Genomic DNA, 19,420 nt, shown 5'->3' on the forward strand with positions numbered 1-19,420 from the left:
AAAATAACTACGTGTCCTTGACATGCTCATTATTGTTTTTGAGAGTGACCTAAGGCCGCCTCGGGGGGATCTGGGGGCTGTCTCGCGAAGCCTGCGCGTCTGCACCGGGTGCCCTGCCTGGGGGCAGCGCAACACCTGCAGTCCTAAGAGCGGGTTCGCCCGGGCTCCCAGGGGGTGTGTTTCCTGCCTCTTTAACCTGCTAGGGGCGGTTCCAGTTGCCAGGAAATCAGCGTTTTTCAGGATTCCGGGCTGGTGCTTTGAAGGAGAGGCGGAGGGGAGACAGGGATGTCCCGGTTCTTGCCTCACCGGCCCGTCCCCCGCCGGCCCTAACGAGGTTGCGCCCTGGAGGCCGAGGGCCCTTTAAGGCCCGCGCCTGCGCCGTGCGCTCCCGGCAGCGCGTCCTGGAGGAGCCCGCGGGTTGCGGGCGGGGCTGGGCGGCGGTTGAGACGCCGGTGCCGCGAGGCGGAGGTCACGGTCCCCGGGCGCTGGAGCTTCTGAGTGAGCGCCAGGCATTTGTAAACGCCAGAAGCGCGACCCGCGGAGCCAGGAGCGGGGGCGCGGCCGGGCGGCGGCCGTCTCCACGGGAGGTTGACGTCTCCGGTGGTTCCAGCTGAGGGCGCCAAGCCGGACCCCGGTGAGTCCGGGCCGCGTGGGGGCACCGCAGGGTCGCGGCGCGTCCGGGGGCCCAGCAAGTGTCGCTGCGCGAGCGGGGCGGGCGCCGGGGCCCCTTCCCTGCGCTGCATTCCTCGCCCGCCGCTGGCGCCCGCCGCCCTCTCGTGGGCGCGGGGCAAGAAACTCGCGGGGTGTCTTCCCGTGGCCTCCCAGGGGGCGCAGGGACGGAGCAGCCTCGGGGGCAGGTCCTCGTAAATCCCGTGGGGACGCGGACCCTGCGCCCCACCTTCCAGGCCGGAAATCGGTTCCCTCCGGGGACCTGCGGGGCGAGAGCGCTCTGGCCCCTGACGTGCGAAGTTGGGTCTTTCTTGGCGTCCGGGATTCGGCGCCTGGCGCTGTCTCCAGGCTGGTGGCGGGCAAGCCAGGTGTGCCAGGTCCAGGACGCACGAGAGGAGCGTTTGCCGCCGTCACTGAATCCCCTCAGCACTAGCGGGGCAAGCCTCAGATTCACCGCAGGGTTTCCAGCAGGTTGGATTGTGGCGCTGCTGTGTGCGCTCCAAAGACTTGCTGTGATTTCCGTGTGTGTGTGTGTGTGTCTGTCTGTGTCTGTCTCTCTCTCTGTCTCTCTCTGTCTCTCTGTCTCTGTCTCTGTCTCTCTCTCTCTCTGTCTCTCTCTCTCTGTGGCTTCTTAGATGATCTCATTTGGCATCCTCTCACCCAAGAGTTAAGCAGGACATTTGGAATGGTTTCCTCGCTTTCCTCCTGTCTCTTGCTGGTAAAGCGGCTTCCGACGGTCAGTCTTCTCCTGCGGTGCCGTCTTTTCTTGGGGTTACAGTGCTGTCCATCCGTTCCTTGCGGAAGAAATGACTCCCAGGGCTTGACGAAGTTAAAGTGATCTGCTGGGAGTTTTTAATCTCTGATCTGAGCTGTTATGCGTTAGTTGCTTTTCTTTTGTTTTTATATTTTACTAGTAAAATTTCACCAGTGAACCTGAAGCTCTATTTTTTTGTATTCTAAAATGCTAGCTTTAAGATTTCTGAGACCTTTGTGTCAAAGAAATCTTCGAAAAGTTGCTGAAGTATACACAAGAAGTTCACAATTTTAAAAGTGCAGGTGGTCTGGGAGCAGTGGATCACACCTGTAATCCCAGCCTTTAGGGAGGTCAAGATGGTCAGACCACTTGAGCCCAGCAGTTCCAGACCAGCCTGGGCAATGAGGCAAAACCCCATCTCTACTAAAAATACAAAACTTAGCTGTGTGTGGTGGTGTGTGCCTGTAGGCCTAAGCTACCCGGGAGGCTGGAGTGGGAGGATCACCAGAGCCCAAGAGGTCGAGATTGCAGTGAGACACGATCATGCCATTGCACTCCGGCCTGGATGGCAGAGGCTGGGCATGGTGGCTCATGCCTGTAATCCCAGCATTTTGGGAGGCCGAGGCAGGTGGATCACCTAAGGTCAGAAGTTTGAGAACAGCCTGACCAACATGGTGAAACCCTGTCTCTTAGAGAGAAAAAAAAAAAAAAAAAAAAGTACAGGTAATGAATTTTTACTAAGTGAACCTCCACAGACCGAGAAATAGAACATTACTAGATTGGTGTATATATGTAGGGGTGGCATTGTTGGTTTTAGAGGTATATGAATGATAAAACTTTAGTATGAGATATTGTTGAACATTTTCACAAAGTGGTTGGACCATTTAGCAGGGAATATTCCGGTTACCCCACATCCTTGCTGATGCTTGTCAGTTCAAAATTATTTTGCCATTCGAGTAGAGGTGCAGCAGTATATCAGTGTGGTTTCATTTTTATTTTCCTTGTATTGAGATTGAGTATTTTTTATTGTCATTTATATGTCCTCTTTTGTGAAGTGTCTGTTCAATCTTTGTATCCTGTTTTCATTGATATGCTTGGTTTTCTGTTGATTTGTAATACTTTATTGTGAATATGTGTCCTTCCTAGAATATATATGTATTGTATGTATTGTGTTTCTCTTTTTTCAAACTGTAGCTTGCCTTTTCACTCTTTTAATGGTGTTTTTACATGAATGGAGATGCTCTAATGGTTTTTTTTTTTTTTTTTTTTTTTTTTTTTTTTTTTTGAGACAGGATCTCACTCTGTTGTCCAGGCTGAGTGCAGTGGCAGAATCACAGTTCAGTGCAACCTGGACCTCCCAAGGCTCAGGTGATCCTCCTGCCTGAGCCTCCAAGTAGCTGGGACCTACAGGGGAGCACCATTATGCTCAGCTCTTTTTTGTATTTTTAGTAGAGATGAGGTTTTGCCACATTGCACAGGCTGGTCTGGAATTCCTCAGCTTAAGTGATACACCTGCCTTGGCTTCCCAAAGTATTGGGATTACAGGTGTGAGCCACTGCACCCAGGCTGAGTTTCTTAATTTTAATAAAATTATACTTGATCAATCTTTTCCTTTATGGTGACTGCTTTTTGTGTCCTGTTTAAGACATCAATGCCTAACCTAAGAATACGAACACATTTTTCTGTGTTAGCCTTACGTAATTTTATTTTAGTTTATGCATTTATTTTTCAGACAGGGTCTCACTCTACTGCCCAGCCTGGAGTGTGGTGGCATGACCTCAGCTCACTACAGCCTCCACCTCCTGGCTCAAGTGATTCTCTCACCTCAGCCTCCTGAGTAGCTGTGACTACAGGCATGTGCCACCATTGTCTGGCTAATTTTTGTATTTTTTGTAGAGACGAGGATTCAACATGTTTCCCAGGTTGGTCTCGAACTCTTGGGCTCAAATAGTGTGCCTGCTTCAGCCTCCCAGAGCGCTGGGATTACAGGTGTGAGCCACCCGACCTGGCCATGATTCACTTTTTACTACATGGAGTGACTGCTTGATCCAGCACCATGTATTGACAAGACCATCCTTGCCCTTCTGTACTGTTGGGCACTTTTTTTCCATAAATTGAATGGCTATACGGTCATCTGAGTTATGAAATTAATGTGGGTCTGCTTCTGGACGAATCTGGGCAACACAGTGAGATCCCGTCTCTGCAAAATAAAATAAAATAAATGATTTTTTAAAAGTGGGTAGAACAGATGGAGTCATAGGTGATAATTGATAAATGATTGTCAATTTCTTGGCTATATTCAGGTGTTGGTAAGTCAGATCTGTTGGACGTTCAGGCAAAATGTATTAAGTGAATTATATGGTGTTCAGAATGATTGCTAGATGTTCATTGTGACTTGAATTAGATGTTATTTGGGCCTTACAGAGCTACAGTTTTGACTCTTATTTTTCTTTTTAAAATGTTTACAATCTTCCTGTTAAGGCAGTAACTCTTTTCTACTTAATTGTTCTTAAGTGTCCTTAATTACCAGGAAAACATTAAGGATCATACCTAAATAAGTGTTAAGCCATTTAAAGGACTGATGTGATGTGATGTAGACTATAGTATTCTACATAATAGTTTCAGGACTACATTGATTAAATTGTTTCTTTTTCCTTTAAATTTTTTTTTTCTTGTGACAGGGTCTCGCTGTGTCGCCCAGGCTGGAGTGCAGTGGTGTAGTGGTGTGATCATGGCTCACTGTAGCTTTGAGCTCTCAGGCTTAAGCAGTCCTCCTACCTCAGTCCTCCTACCTCAGCCTCCTTAGTAGCTGAGACTACAGGCATGCATTACCATGCCCAGCTCATTTTTTATTTTTTGTATACAGGGTCTTCCTTCCTATGGTGCCCACACTGGTTTCAAACTCCTGGGCTCAAATGATCCTCCCACCTTGGCATCCCAAACTGTTGGTGTTTCAGTTGTGAGCCATCACACCTGGCCATTTTAGTTTTAATAATTTATATCTATTTCTATTTTAAAATATTTACTAAAATCTATTATTTATGAATATGGTATTCATTATTGTTAAGATTATTTTGTATGTGTTTAATTTCATTTTCAGTATAAGCGCTTGGAAATTAGAAATCTTATCCCTTATTCACTACTATATTCTCAGTACTTGACCTTGCCTGGTATGAAACAGGATATTGAATAAATATTTGTTAGATGAATGAATGAATGAACATACTGATACCACATTCAACAACTCTCCAAGCATCACAGCATTCACCATCTAACAAGTAAAATAGCTCGTATAGAGCAGAGCCACAGTCAACCTGCCATAAAAGGAAGTGTCAATGAAAATCAACCTTTGTATGTGCAGCTGCTAAGATTTGGGGGCTTTTGTTACTGCAGCATGAACTAGCAAAGCTCAGTGAGACAGCAAATAGAATATACACATATAAATAGACCAGATAGACCAGTAGATGAGATTCCAAAGATAGTTCAATCAGCATTAACTAACTACACCCACACTCTCCTCCTAACAGAAAGAATGGAATTCCTGTTCACTGAGATCTGCCTCAAACAGTACTTTGTGAAAAGTAAGCACTTTCTCTGGCTACTCAAGTGATCAGTCAGGACTCTTTTTTCCCACCCGTCCCCGGTTGGAGTGTGGTGGTGCCATCATAGCTCACTGTAACCTCTAACTCAAGGCTCAAGGAATCCTCCTGCCTCAGCCTCCAGAGTAGCTGAGACTACAAGTGTGCGCCACCGTGCTCCGCTAATTGTTTATTTTTTATTTTCAGAGACAGGGTCTTACTGTGTTCCCCAGGCTGGTCAGGACTTGATTGCATGTGACAGAAACCAACCAACTCTAGTTCCCCGCCTTTCAATCTGCTCCTTTCTCCGTCTTCCCAGTCTCAGTAAGTGGCGGTTCCATCCTTCAAGTTGCCCAAGCGCTGAATCTCGATGCTAACCTTGATTTCTCTCTTTTATGTCACAGCCCATATGAAGGCAAATCATGCTCAGACCCAGGCCGCGGTTCCTGCTGACCCAGGCTCTCCCCGGCACGTTGTCCTCTACTGTCCTCCTGAGGGCGTCTGGAGCTTCAGTGCTGTGTGCTCTCGGCCTCCATGCTGGGGCACCACCGACTCCCGCCGTCCGGGGCTTCCAGTGGACTCTCCGAGGCATTGATGTGGAATCTTCCCCATTCGGTGCACCAAGAGCAGCCTCACACGGTGTGGGCTGACGTGAAGAGCTGCCAGATCCGACAGGTAAGAATCCTGAGGTCAGGGAGTCCTGTCTCTATTATGGCTCAGATGCGAAGGGAAGATGCCGTGGACCCTAAACATCGCAGCATGACCAGCGTGTGCCACCACGACCTGCAGCGCGTGGTCAGGTGGAAGTTATTTGACTTCAGGAGAGGACAGTGTTCTCTTCGGGCCTTTTCCTCAGTGGCCGGATGTGCGTCCCTCTCCTCTCTCTTCCCCTCTCACCCCCCCGTCTCCATCCCCATTTCTCTCTCTGTTTCCACCTTGCTGTTCCATTTTACCTGCTTTCTCCTCTTCAGCTTTCATGGTTCTCCCGTCCACCCGCATTTCCCAGGCTAAGGCCCCTGCACTGTGCTGGGTGGGGAGATGTGTGTGGATTTAGGCGGTGCCCTCTAGATGTGTCCAGGATGGGGGAACATGGCTCAGCTGCCAGTATAATGGTTTCAGAGAGTGGCCACTTTTGAAGGCCTTTCACAGCTCCCATTCTAGAATTGTGTAGGACTTAAAACTGATGGGCCACAGTGGAATTCTTGGTTCCTCAGGACCTTGTGGTGGACACCTTCTTTCACTGAGCATTCACAAGGTGGCTATTAGGTGCCAGGCCCTGCTCTGGGCTAGGGGCACCATAATGAGTAAATATCAGGTCACTACCCCATGGAACCCACCACTGCAGGCATCGAGAGGGTGAGAAAGAAAGTGATGTGGCCTGTTTGTGTCCTTCTCACGTGGTCACCTGCCAGGTCCTGGGGGAGTGGGAGCCAGTGCAAGGAGAGAAGCCCAGTGAGCAAGGCAAAGGCATGATGTCAGACCCAGGGCCTGAGACCCCCCTCCTGCAGCCTGCAGCTTCTGGAGTGGACAAGGAGCAGCAGGGAAGGTCGTGGTCTGGTGTTCTGGGGTCCACTGGCCCATCTCATTCCTGTGGGTGCCAGAGTTTGTCCAAAGGGAGGACTCGGTGTCTCTGGAAACAGCAGGCCAGAGACAGGATGTTTCAGAAACGGAGGAAGGAACTGTACATCGTGGAAACAGAGTATGGGTTTACAGTAGTGCGTCTCTCTCTAATAACTAGTTAGCGTGTTCCTGTTAATGGAAAACACTGGGGTTGTAAGTTCCCCGGGATCTTCTCATCGTCGTGTAAGTTCATTTGTTCCCCCTCCCTCCCCTCTTTTCTTTCTCCCCTCCTTCCTTCCTTCCTTCCTTCCTTCCTCCCTCCCTCCCTCCCTCCCTCCCTTCCATCATTCTCTTTTCTTTTTCTTTCTCTCTCTCTCTTACTTTCTTTCTTTCTTTTAAACTTTTTTGAATAGATCACACTGTACTGAAACCCACATTATTTACCAAAATCTCTGGAGCTGCTTCTGTCTTTCAGGCAGGAATGTCATCCTGTATCCCTCAGCCCCTCCCAGCCTCCTTCTCCTTTGATTTATGGGTGCCCCTGGGGCAGCTGCTGAGTCTCAGGTGTCGTGGACCGTCCGGACGGGTAGGCACGTCTGCCCGGGGGTCTCTCGACCTGCAAGAGGGTCCCAATACCTGGAAGAGGGAGTGCGCCTGAGAAAATAATAAAGACAGAGAGAGAGAAAGCGAGGCGTCTGGAGGGCTGATAGGCTGTGCCTAAACAGCAAATTTTATTTTTCAAAGGCCAGGAATAAATACACTTTCTTGGCTCTGGTTTACCTCATAGTAAGAGGAATGTAAATGTATGCCTCACATGGCCTATACAGTAGAGAAGTCAAATACACAATGGTTGCAAGACGAAATGTAAATGTATACCTTACATGGCCTATACAATTGAAAAGTCAGATACACAATCAGTGGTTGTAAAAGGTAACAGAATTTCCTGTAATCACAAAGCTTGTTTGCATCCAGACATTATTCCTCCTGGCTGCAGGTATCTCCGGTTTGATCTTGTTTTAGAACTGAGATGTGAAAAGGTTTTCTGGTTTTGCTTATCAGAATATCTTTTAACCGGATTCTCCTTTGTCTACTCCTAACTCAACTCAATTTCCCCATTCAGGAATCTCTGAGTCAGGAATCAAAGCCATCCCTTATGGTGGCATTTGCTTTGTAAATATCGACAGTTAAACCATTATCTAGGGTGCAAGGCAGTCTGGTAAGTAAGGTTTAAGGATTATTCTTAAAGTCATAAAAAGGTTAAAAGCAGGAACTGGTTGCCGGCAGGGGGTCACTCGGTCTAGCAGCAATGCATAGTTTTAGGCCCAAACGATATTGTGGTTGATATTAGAAACTGATCATTCATCTTTCAGTTCCTATATTCCGGATAGCTCGACTGCCTCCAGTAGGAAACTGTGTTTGGGATCAAACTCACCGTATAGTGAGACTCACGCTTTTTAGGGGTCTCACACGGGAGTGTTCCCCACACTCAGGGGTTTCTAGTCTTCATCAAGTTCTGCCCACCTGTATGATTTGCCCCTGTCCCTACCAGAAGCCTGCGCTGTCTAGATCACTGAGGCTGCTTCCGCCTAACTGATCTGCTGTCTGTATTCCGAGTGCACCTAGCAACAGAGGCAAAAGGCACAGGCATTGAAATCTCCAGCTGCTCTGACTCTAGGTTGGTGCACTTCCATGCCAAGTACTAAGCACACAAGAATCTGATGCCACCAAAACCTGATTTGGGTCTGCTGCCTCCTAATTTATTTTTTAGAGCAGTTCTAGGTTTACAGGTAAATTGAGTAGATAGTACAGAGAGTTCTCCTAGGCTCCCCTGACGTCCAGCACACAATTTTCCTGTTAGTGCATTGTATTAGTGTGGTCCATCTGTTACAATTGATCAACCAATATTGATACATCATTAGTAACTAAAGTTCATAGTTGACAGTAGAGTTCATTCTTCGAGTTTTCACAGATTGAGTTTTGGCAATTACATCATGTCGTAAACCCCCAATACAGCATCATTCAAAATAGTTTCAGTGCTGAAGATTCCCTGCGCTTCACCATTTCCTGCCTCCTCTCCTTCACCCCTGACAACCACTCATCATTTCACTGTTTCTATCTTTTTGACTTTTCAGGAATGTACTACAGTTGGAATCATAAAGTATATACGTTTCCCGACTGGCTTCTTGCTCACATGTTGGACTTAAACTTCCTCCATGCCTTTTTGTGGCTTGATGGCTCATTTTTTTTTTTTTTTTTGAGACGGAGTTTCGCTCTTTTTTTTTTTTTTTTTTTTTTTTTTTTTTTTTTTTTGAGACAGAGTTTCGCTCTTGTTACCCAGGCTGGAGTGCAATGGCGCGATCTCGGCTCACCGCAACCTCCGCCTCCTGGGTTCAGGCAATTCTCCTGCCTCAGCCTCCTGAGTAGCTGGGATTACAGGCACACGCCACCATGCCCAGCTAATTTTTTGTATTTTTAGTAGAGACGGGGTTTCACCATGTTGACCAGGATGGTCTTGATCTCTCGACCTCGTGATTCACCCGTCTCGGCCTCCCAAAGTGCTGGGATTACAGGCTTGAGCCACCGCGCCCGGCCTTTAACTTTTTCTTTTTTTTTTTTTTTTTTTTTTTGAGGGAGTTTCGCTCTTGTTACCCGGGCTGGAGTGCAATGGCGCGATCTCGGCTCACCGCAACCTCCGCCTCCTGGGTTCAGGCAATTCTCCTGCCTCAGCCTCCTGAGTAGCTGGGATGACAGGCACGCACCACCATGCCCAGCTATTTTTTTTGTATTTTTTTAGTAGAGACGGGGGTTTCACCATGTTGACCAGGATGGTCTCGATCTCTTGACCTTGTGATCCACCCGCCTCGGCCTCCCAAAGTGCTGGGATTACAGGCTTGAGCCACCGCGCCCGGCCTTGATGGCTCATTTTTAAAAAATCACTGAATTAGATTTCATTGTATGGCTACAACACAGTTTGTTTATTCATTCACGTTGTGAAAGACATCTTGGTTCTTCCAAGCCTTGACAATGATGAATAAAATTGCTGTAAGTACTTATGTGCAGGATTTTGAGTGAACTTCAGTTTTCCCAAGTGACTGTACCATTTTGATTTTCACTAGCTATGGAGAGTTCTGGCTGCTCCTCATCTTTGACAGCATTTTATGTGTTTACCTTTTTGCATTTTAGCCATTCTAATAGGTTTACAGTGATGGCTCGTTGTTTTAATGTGCAATTCCCTAGTGACCAACGATTTTGAGCATTTTCTATATGCTTATGCGTCATCTGCATATTTTATTGGTGATGTGCTCAGATCTCTCACCTATTGTTATTATTTTTTTGCCTTGTGTTGCTTAGTTCTCAGAATTCTTCTTATATTTTGGACAGCAGTGTTTTATCAGATTATTTTGTATATATTTTCTGCCAGTCTTTGACTTGCTTTTTCCATTATCTTCACAGTGTCTTTCACAGAGCAGAAGTTTTTCATTTTCAGGAAGCTCAACTTGATTTTTTTCATTCGTGGATTGTGCTTTTGGGTGTGTATCTAAGAAGTCATCATGGAACCCACGTTCCCGAGCTCTGTTCCTATGTGATCTCCTGGGATTCTCATGGTTTTGCACCTTACCTTTCGGTGTAAGGTTCCTTTTATAAAGGGCATAACATGCACACCTAGATTGATAGATTCATGAGAAGTGTAGTGATGGTGGGTTCATTGGAACGAGTGGCCCATGCCTCATGAGATGACTGCAGTGGATGTCCTGGGCCAGTGACCCTGGACTTCAGCCATATTTCAGCATCTCGAGGTACAGTACACCAACATCAGAGCTTCATGTTGAGTCAAAGCAGTTAACACAGCCAAGGTATTCAGAGGACAGTGATGATATCAGTAGCTATAGACTGTTTCCAGCTGGGGAAATAAAGAAGTAAATTTAATAAGTCTTCTAAATTTGTCCTTGCCATAATGATAAATAACTTTATCTTGATAATGAATTATATCCTGGTAAGTTAATTATAATTTACCATAATGAGAAATAACTTTATACTGAGTATAGCAGATACACAAGCCCTTGAGGACACATACCTGAGGATTCTGATGAAGATGTGATGTTCACATATGTGCACAGTTGGACCTACAGGCCAGCTTTGAAACAGTGGAAGACCTAGTTTCAAATTCAAGATTGCTTTGAGTAGAAATTCACTTTACCTCTCTTTGCATGGCAATAGGGCTAATCTTCCCTAAGCTACCCCTTACAAGAAAAGGAATCATACTGGTAAGAATTCAAACTTCAGCAAACATGGATAAGTAAGGAAGTCTTATAAAGTGTTCTAGCCACCTAGCAAGAAACCAGAAATTTAGCAAGTTTGTTCACATTCAGGACAGTTGTGTTCAGTAGATCAGAGGCCCTGAGACACGAAGAAGAGACCCGCTAACAAGGGGAAGTGTTTCCTCCTGTCCTAGGACATCACTGCCAACTTCAGGGAAGCAGGAACACAGCTGCCTGCTTTACAGTATGGGCTGCTTTTGTGCCTGGAGTGTGTCTGATGTCCCAAGACCCAGGGAGCCTTGGGAGGAGCCTGAATCACGGATGGAATTGGACAGTGCATGGAGACGGTTGAGCAGGACGAGGGTAAGTGCAGGGGCGTGGCCAGGTCCTACTGGGAGACAGTGAGCGGCACTGATGGGGACAGACAAAGATAAAGTCAAAAGTGTGCGCTTCTGTGTCAAAAACTCAAACCAATAACTAGTTTGCTTTCATAAGCAATAAGTATTTTTCTACTTACCTGAGAATTTAATCTCAAAATAGAAATCATAAAAATAGTAAGTCCCAGGAATAAACCCTAAACTATAGCTCATATTTATTCTTTCTAAATAGAGCCATTAGTAAAATCTTCTTCATAAAACATATATTGTGGATATGAGAAGGTAAAAGTCGGCCGGGTATGGTGGCTCCCGCCTGTAGTCCCAGCACTTTGGGAGGCCGAGGTGTGCGGATCATGAGATCAAGATATCGAGATCATCCTGGCCAACATGATGAAACCCTATCTCTACAAAAACACAACAATAGGCCGGGCGCAGTGGCTCACGCCTGTAATCCCAGCACTTTGGGAGGCCGAGGCGGGCGGATCACAAGGTCAAGAGATTGAGACCATCCTGGTCAACATGGTGAAACCCCGTCTCTACTAAAAATACAAAAAATTAGCTGGGCATGGTGGCGCGTGCCTGTCATCCCAGCTACTCAGGAGGCTGAGGCAGGAGAATTGCCTGAACCCAGGAGGCGGAGGTTGCGGTGAGCCAAGATCACGCCATTGCACTCCAGCCTGTGTGACAAGAGCGAAACTCCGTCTGAAAAAAAAAAAAAAAAAAAAACAATTAGCCGGGCGTGATGGCACATGCCTGTAGTCCCAGCTACTCGGGAGACTGAGACAGGAGAATCGCTTGAACCCGAGAGACAGAAGTTGCAGTGAACCGAGATTGCATCACTGCATTTCAGCCTGGTGACAGCAAGACTCTGTCTAAAAATAAAAAAAAGAAAATAAAGCAAAAGTCTTAGAATCATTGGCATTCCATAGAAGAGAGAATTAAATACGGTCAAGGGAAGACCTGTCTCCTAATTCTCTTGTATGTTCCAAAGGTCCAGGGAAATTCCGGGTCTAATTCCATGGAAAATAGAGGTGATTTTCCATGCTGTTAAAGCAACGTTGCAGGCACTTCTGAAGTTTGATCCCAATATACTAGGAGGGCACACCTCTGTCCTGGAAGATGATACAGGAATGAATACTCTTCCAGTGACTCATTGTGGTCATTCGTCCAGCATCACAGAAAACAAAAAATGGAAATATGGCCAAATTCATGATTTGCTATCCCTCTTGTTCAGGTTTCTTACCTGATTCTTAGGATAACAGCATTATCTTGAGGATTCTGATGCAGATATGCTGTCCAAATATGTGCACAGTTTTGAGCAAAATGCCTGGTACAAATTGATCAACAAATAATTACTGAATAATTATATGAATATTTACTGAATGACATGGATCCTATGAATAGCTATGGAATAATTGTTGTGATTGCTTTTATTGGCAGTGCTCAAAAGTCTTCCCTGTGTGACCTGAATTAAGCCACATAACTTGGTGAACCTGCAGTTTCATCATTTTTATAATGAAGAAACCTGACAGATTTTCCTTCTGCCACAGAATGTCAGGCCTCCCAGACACCAGAACATGCATATACATAAAGCCTTTGATGTATCTGAAAGCAGTATGCTCACAGTGTTGCTGGAGGATGATGGGGGCTGTAGAGAGGCACGCTTTCCAATGATCGATCGAATCCTCTTTGCTTCACTTCCACATGAATGCTGGGCAGCCCAGGGTCACACCCATTGCACCCTCAACTCAGGCAAGCCCAGGAAGCAGCCAATCATAGGAGACCTGGGCTACAGAACAATCTCCCAAGTCCCAGGCTCACAAAACCTGGGTGGCGATGAAAGCTGAGAAAGTGAGGAGGTGGTTCAGGGGATCACTCTTCCCTACTCGTTCCTGTCATCTCCAATCCACCTTCTATTGCACAGCAACCCGGAGGACCACCAACCACCCCTGACCATCACCTTGATCTTACCATGTTTGGTTAGTGGGATGCAGCCACACATCAACGGCGTTAGACCAACTCAGAAAAATATCTTTCACACAGTCTTCCTTAAGGACCGCCCATGGCCCTGTTATTTTCAATATATGGAAAAACGAAATGAAAACAACAAAATCATATCAGGTTTACCAGACTTCCCAAAGTAGATGGTCACATATGCTTTCAGGAGATCTCTATAGAAATGATTTTGATGACTTGACACCTTGAAAAGAGCTCTTCCGGGACTAAATTGACATCCATAAGTGACAAGAATGAGAGGTAGTGTTCAGTCACATTAAAAAACAAATCATCCCACATAGAGGAAGCTTTGGATATAGGAGCATCAAACTGGTCTTAAGTGTAATGAAAAGTCTCTTCTGCCACAAATATCAGTGTAGTGATATCTGCCAGTAAGAAAATATAAATCAGCATAACCATGGGATGCAGCAAGAAGAATATTGAGCCAGGAAATAAAACATTAAAAAAAAAATGAATTCCTCATTCACTTTCTAGTGGATACAGTGAAAACTGCAGAAGAGTCAGAGGCTGTCACGGCAGTGTAATGGGATGATGTGTTAAACTTGTGGAAAAGCCTTCAATTCTGTTTTCACATATGAGAAGGAGGCGTGACTGACTTCCTGACGAGCATTAAGAAAATATCACATGTTGGGAAACTGTTTCTGCCTTGACGATTTTATACACACAAGAGATGAAAAATGAGGCACATGCTGAGATGTATTGGGAATGAGATGGGACTGTGGCATTGTCACAAGGGTACACAAATACTGAGAGTGACTGATAGAGGAACGGCCCCCGTCGGTTGTGACCTCAGGTGAGACCAGGAGGCCTGTGTTTTAGCAAACCCTGGGCAATTGGAATGAAGGGCTCCTAAGATTCCATGACACGCCCAGCTTCTAATTCTGTTGTTGCAACAGCAGACGGTTACCTGGTACACAGGCCACTATCTCCCACACTCTTGTCGGAGTCTGAGCTACAGGCAGCGCCGTCAGCTCCCAGCTGAAGCATTGCGAACCTTGTTTTGGCAGTTAAGGTCCCTAAAGTGCTGTGAGGAGGGATCAAGTTTTCAGAACAGTAAGTGAGGAATTTGAGTTCTTGACACCCCCCAGTCCTGATGAAACCTATTTGGTTTCCAGTTTTTAATCCATCCTGTGTTTGGGTTTCTTCTCCCTAGTCACTGGCTCTGCCTGTGGTGCCCCAAACGTCAGCATGATGGCATCCGGCAGAACGTGTTCGAGGAAAGCCACAGAGGTGAACTTTCCTGATACCATCGAGAATTCCTACTCCCAGCAGGAAGAGACCAAACCAAATTTCAGAGACAGCAAATATAGACTTCTTATGAGCCAGGTGGCCTACTTCCGTAACTACCAGCTGAAGACATACAGTAAGTTCTATAGGTTAACCACCGTGAAACTGATGAGTGATGTCCTGTCTTGTCTCTAGAAACGAATCGTTCTCTTCATCAAAATTAATTTCATTCTTCCTATACTTGTAGAAAGTAGCAACGGGTATTTTAACATTTAGTTAAAGATGGAAGACATAGGTCAAAGTATTTAGCCACTGTTCCATATCTGCAGTAAGGTGGTTGAGGGACTGGGGTTACAATCCCAGCTATTGATTTCTGACACAGGCACAAAACCACCTGTTTTGGAAAAGGCTAAATCATGTTTACAGGAATTCTCTCTGTACTGTATAAGATCCTGTAGACAAGTAGCATCCAGTCTGTTGGTCTAAATGTCTGAGGCAACTGAACTTCCATTTAGTTCCGGTTTCTGCTGAGGCCCAGTAGGCAAAGCTGTGTTCTGGAGACACTGGTGGAAACCCAGTGATAGCACACAGTAGCCACTGTGAGGAGCTTGAAGGGGACCCTGCTCCTAATAGAATCTGTGGTATGTGTATGTGGCACCATGAAGAGCAGAGAGTACCCTGGTACTGGTGCCTCAGCCTCCCAATTAGCTGGGATCCCTGGTGGGCACCACTGCAAATGGCTTATTTTTCTATATTTAGTAGTGGCAGAGTTCCACCATGTTGGCCAGGCTGGTCTTGAACTCCTGAGGTCAAGTGATCTGCCTGCTTGGGCTTCCTAAAGTGCTGGGATTTCAGGCATGAGCCATCTCGCCTGCTTCACAGATTCTTTTTTAAGTAAAGGTTGTTAGAATTCATTCATCGGTCTAGTCTTCTATATAAATTTCTCTAACCATTCATTGACAGTGATATATGATGAGATAAATCAGTATTGCAGCAATACTTCTGGAAAGTATTTAGAGCAATTTTTGAAGATGTAGGGGGGAAAGTTTTAATTATTTGCACTGACTTAGGTCAGAGGATACGTGATTAAGATCTACCAGATGAGGGAGATTTTGTCCCGTGGATCTGAAAAGCAGCCTCATGTACTTCTAGGGCGACTTAGTCTAGGTCCCGTTAGAACATTCCTGTCAGAATAGCACATACTTACACTGAGAATATTTTAAGTTCTTGTGCTTTGACCGAACACTGATTTGGTCTTGTGTGAAGTGCAATTTGCCCAATGTAACCTGCTTTTCTGAATTTGTTTACAGAAGATCGAAAAGATCACAATGAAGAACAGAAATACAGAGACAACAAAAATAAACTTATTATGAGTCAAGTGGCCTACTACCTGGGCTGCCGGCTGAAGACGGAAGGTAAGTTCTATAGGTTCACCATCACAGAAGTGCTGAACAGTGTCCTGTCTTGCCTCTGAAAAATGATACACTCTCTTCTTCAAAGTTAATTTAATTCTTCCCATACATCTAGGAAAATAGCAGTGGGTATTTGAACATTTTGTTAAAGATGGAAGACAGAGGCCAAAGTATTTAGCAACTTTTCCACGTCTGCAGTAAGGCGGGTGTGGGACTAAGGTTAATATCGCAGCTAATGGTTCCTGACACAGGCACAGAACCACCTGTTTTTCTCATCAAGAGGCTAAATCATGTTGACAGGAATCCTGTCTACCATATAAGATCCTGCAGAACTTACAAGCAAGATAAAGGCAGAAGGGTTTATTTCCAGGTTTCAGGGTGACTGAGTAGCTAAGACAAGTTGTTTGAAGGAGGTCGAGAGAGGAGGTAAGAAGAGTAAAAGCGGGGAAACGACATCTTCAAATCAATAGGCAAGGCCGTCGGTGACGCCCCTCAGTCCCGATTAAACCAACTTGACGTCACCAGTTTCTAACCCATCGTGTGTTTGGGTTTCTTCTCCCCAGTCCCTGGCTTTCTGTGCTCTGCCCGAAACGTCAACATGGTGGCATCTGACAGGCCTCCTTCCAGAAAATACACAGAGGTCAACGTTGCAGAAAGCCTTGAGAAATCCTGCCCCCAGCAGGAAGAAATCAAACCGAATGTCGGAGCCAGCAAAAATGGACTTCTTATGAGCCAGGTGGCCTACGTCCTGAACTGCCGGGAGAGGACATACAGTAAGTTCCGTCGGTGACCCCCGCGAAAGTGATCAGTGGTGTCCTGTGTTGTCTTGAGTAAGTAACTGCTGACTTCATCAAAAGTAATTTCTTCTGCCCATACTTGTAGAAAATAGAAATGGGTATTTTAACATTTTGTTAAAGATGGAAGACGGAAGCCAACGTATTTAGCAACTTTTCCACGTCTGCAGTAAGGTGGGTGTGGGCCTGGGGTCACAATCCTAGCTATGGATTTCTGACACAGGCACAGAACCACCTGTTTTTCTCAGCAAGAGGCTAAATCCATGTTGACAGGAATCCTCTCTGTACAGTATAAGATCCTGCAGAGAAGTAGCGTCTAGTCTGTTGATCTAAATGTCTGAGGCTGCTGAACTTCCATTCAGTTCTAGTTTCTGCTGAGGCCCAGTAGGCAGAGCTGTGTTCTGGGGACCCTGGGGGAAACACGGTGATAGCTCACAGTACCTGCTGTGAGGAGTGTAACGGGGACCCTGCTCCTAATAGAACCTGTGCTATGTGTAAGTGGCACCATCAAGAGGAGGGAGTACCCTGGTACTGGTGCCTCAGCCTCCCAAGTAGCTGGGATCCCTGGTCGGCACCACCGCAAATGGCTAATTTTTGTTTTGTTAGTAGAGGTGGAATTTCACCATGTTGGCCAGGCTGGTCTTGAACTCCTGAGGTCAGGTGATCTGCCTGCCTGGGCCTGCTAAAGTGCTGGGATTCCAGGTGTGAGACACCGGGCGGGCTCCATGGATTCTTTTTTAAGTAAAGGTTGTTAGAATGTGTCCCTCGGTCCAGTCTCCTATATAAATTTCTCTAACCATTCATTGACTATGATATATGATGAGATAACTCGGTATTGCAGCACTGCTTCTGGAAAGCAGTTAGGGCAATTTTTGAAGATTTTGGGGAAAAAGTTTTAATTATTTGCACTGACTTAGGTCAGAGGATACGTGATTAAGATCTACCAGAAGAGGGAGATTTTGTCCCATGGATCTGAAAAGCAGGCTCATCTACTTCTAGGGCGACTTAGTGTAGGGCTTATTAGAACATTCCTGTCAGAATAACACATTCTTACACTGAGAATATTTTAAGTCCTTGTGCTATGACTGGACACTGATTTGGTCTTGTGTGATTTGCTTAATGTGACCTGCTCTTCTGAATTTGTTTACAGAAGATCGAAAAGATCATGATGAAGAACAGAAACGCAGAGACAGCAAAAATAAACTTCTTATGAGTCAAGTGGCCTACTACCTGGGCTGCCGACTGAAGACGGAAGGTAAGTTCTATAGGTTCACCATCACAGAAGTGCTGAACAATGTCCTGTCTTGCCTCTGAGAAATGATGCACTCTCTTCTTCAGAGTTAATTTAATTCTTCCCATGCTTCTAGAAAAGTAGCAATGGGTATTTTAACATTTTGTTAAAGATGCAACACAGAGGCCAAACTATTTAGCAACTTTTCCACATCTGCAGTAAGACAGGTGTGTGACTAGGGTTAACATGCCAGCTATTGATTCCTAACACAGGCACCAAATCGCCTGCTTTTCTCTGCAAGAGGCTAAATCATGTTTACAGGAATCTTCTCTGTACCATATAAGATCCTTTAGAACTTATAAGCAAGATAAAGGTAGAAATGTTTATGTCCTGGCTTCAAGGTAAATGAGTAGCTGAGACAAGTTGACTTTAAGGAGATCAAGAGTGGAGATGAGAAGAGTAATTCGGGGAAAGAACATCTTCAAATCAATAGGCAAGGCTGTCAGTGACATCCCTCAGTCCTGATGAAAGCAATTTCACGTCACCAGATTCTAACCCATCATTTGTTTGGATTTCTTCTCCCCAGTCCCTGGCTTTCTGTGTTCTGCCCCAAACATCAACAAGGTGGTATCTGGCAGGCCTACTTCCGGAAAAAACACAGAGGTGAACATTTCAGAAGGCATCGAGAAATCCTGCTCTCAGCAGGAAGATAATCAACTGAATGTCGGAGTCAGCAAAAATAGATGTCTTAGGAGTCAGGTGAACTACTCCGTGAACTACCAGCCGAAGACCTACAGTAAGTTCCGTAGGTTCACCTCCACAAAAGGGATGAATGATGTCCTGTCTTGTCTTGAGAAACTAACCGCTCTCTTCATCAAAATTAATTTCATCTTTCCCATACTTGTAGAAAATAGAAATGGGTCTTTTAACATTTTGGTAAAGATGGAAGACAGAGGCCAAAGTGTTTAGCAACTTTTCCACGTCTGCAGTAAGGTGGTGTGGGACTGGGGTTACAATCGCAGCTATTGATTTCTGACATAGGCACAGAACCACCTGTTTTTCTCAGCAAGAGGCTATATCCATGTTGACAGGAATCCTCTCTGTACCGTATAAGATCCTGCAGAGAAGTAGCATCTAGTCTGTTGATCTAAATGTCTGAGGCTGCTGAACTTCCATTCAGTTCTAGTTTCTGCTGAGGCCCAGTAGGCAGAGCTGTGTTCTGGGGACCCTGGGGGAAACACGGTGATAGCTCACGGTACCTGCTGTGAGGAGTGTAACGGGGACCCTGCTCCTAATAGAACCTGTGCTATGTGTAAGTGGCTCCATCAAGAGCAGGGAGTACCCTGGTACTGGTGCCTCAGCCTCCCAATTAGCTGGGATCCCTGGTCGGCACCACCGCACCTGGCTAATTTTTGTATTTTCAGTAGAGGTGGGGTTTCTCCATACTGGCCAGGCTGGTCTTGAACTCCTGAGGTCAAGGGATATGCCCTCCTGTGCCTCCTAAAGTGCTTGGATTCCAGGCATGAGCCACCGTGCCGGCTCC

General features: G+C 45.9%; 1 protein-coding gene across 2 annotated transcripts in view; it reads left to right on the forward strand.

Moving 5' to 3' along the window:
- Nucleotides 1-417: 417 nt before the first annotated feature.
- LOC141582130 (NBPF family member NBPF8-like) overlaps nucleotides 418-19,420 on the forward strand; it is a 31,738-nt gene continuing 12,735 nt past the window's right edge. The window contains exons 1-10 of one of the 2 annotated variants that reach the window (XM_074389561.1): nucleotides 418-634; nucleotides 5,406-5,676; nucleotides 10,015-10,188; nucleotides 11,015-11,183; nucleotides 12,638-14,266; nucleotides 14,367-14,576; nucleotides 15,751-15,855; nucleotides 16,416-16,625; nucleotides 17,797-17,901; nucleotides 18,464-18,673. In XM_074389561.1, coding sequence (XP_074245662.1) covers nucleotides 14,402-14,576; nucleotides 15,751-15,855; nucleotides 16,416-16,625; nucleotides 17,797-17,901; nucleotides 18,464-18,673 — 805 coding nt within the window. In that variant the 5' untranslated portion in view covers nucleotides 418-634; nucleotides 5,406-5,676; nucleotides 10,015-10,188; ... (1 more) ...; nucleotides 12,638-14,266; nucleotides 14,367-14,401. The remainder of the gene's footprint in view (nucleotides 635-5,405; nucleotides 5,677-10,014; nucleotides 10,189-11,014; nucleotides 11,184-12,637; nucleotides 14,267-14,366; nucleotides 14,577-15,750; nucleotides 15,856-16,415; nucleotides 16,626-17,796; nucleotides 17,902-18,463; nucleotides 18,674-19,420) is intronic. The other variant, XM_074389562.1, reaches the window with a different exon arrangement.

This window comes from Saimiri boliviensis, chromosome 19 (genome assembly GCF_048565385.1).
Source record: "Saimiri boliviensis isolate mSaiBol1 chromosome 19, mSaiBol1.pri, whole genome shotgun sequence".
Taxonomy (NCBI): Eukaryota; Metazoa; Chordata; class Mammalia; order Primates; family Cebidae; genus Saimiri; species Saimiri boliviensis.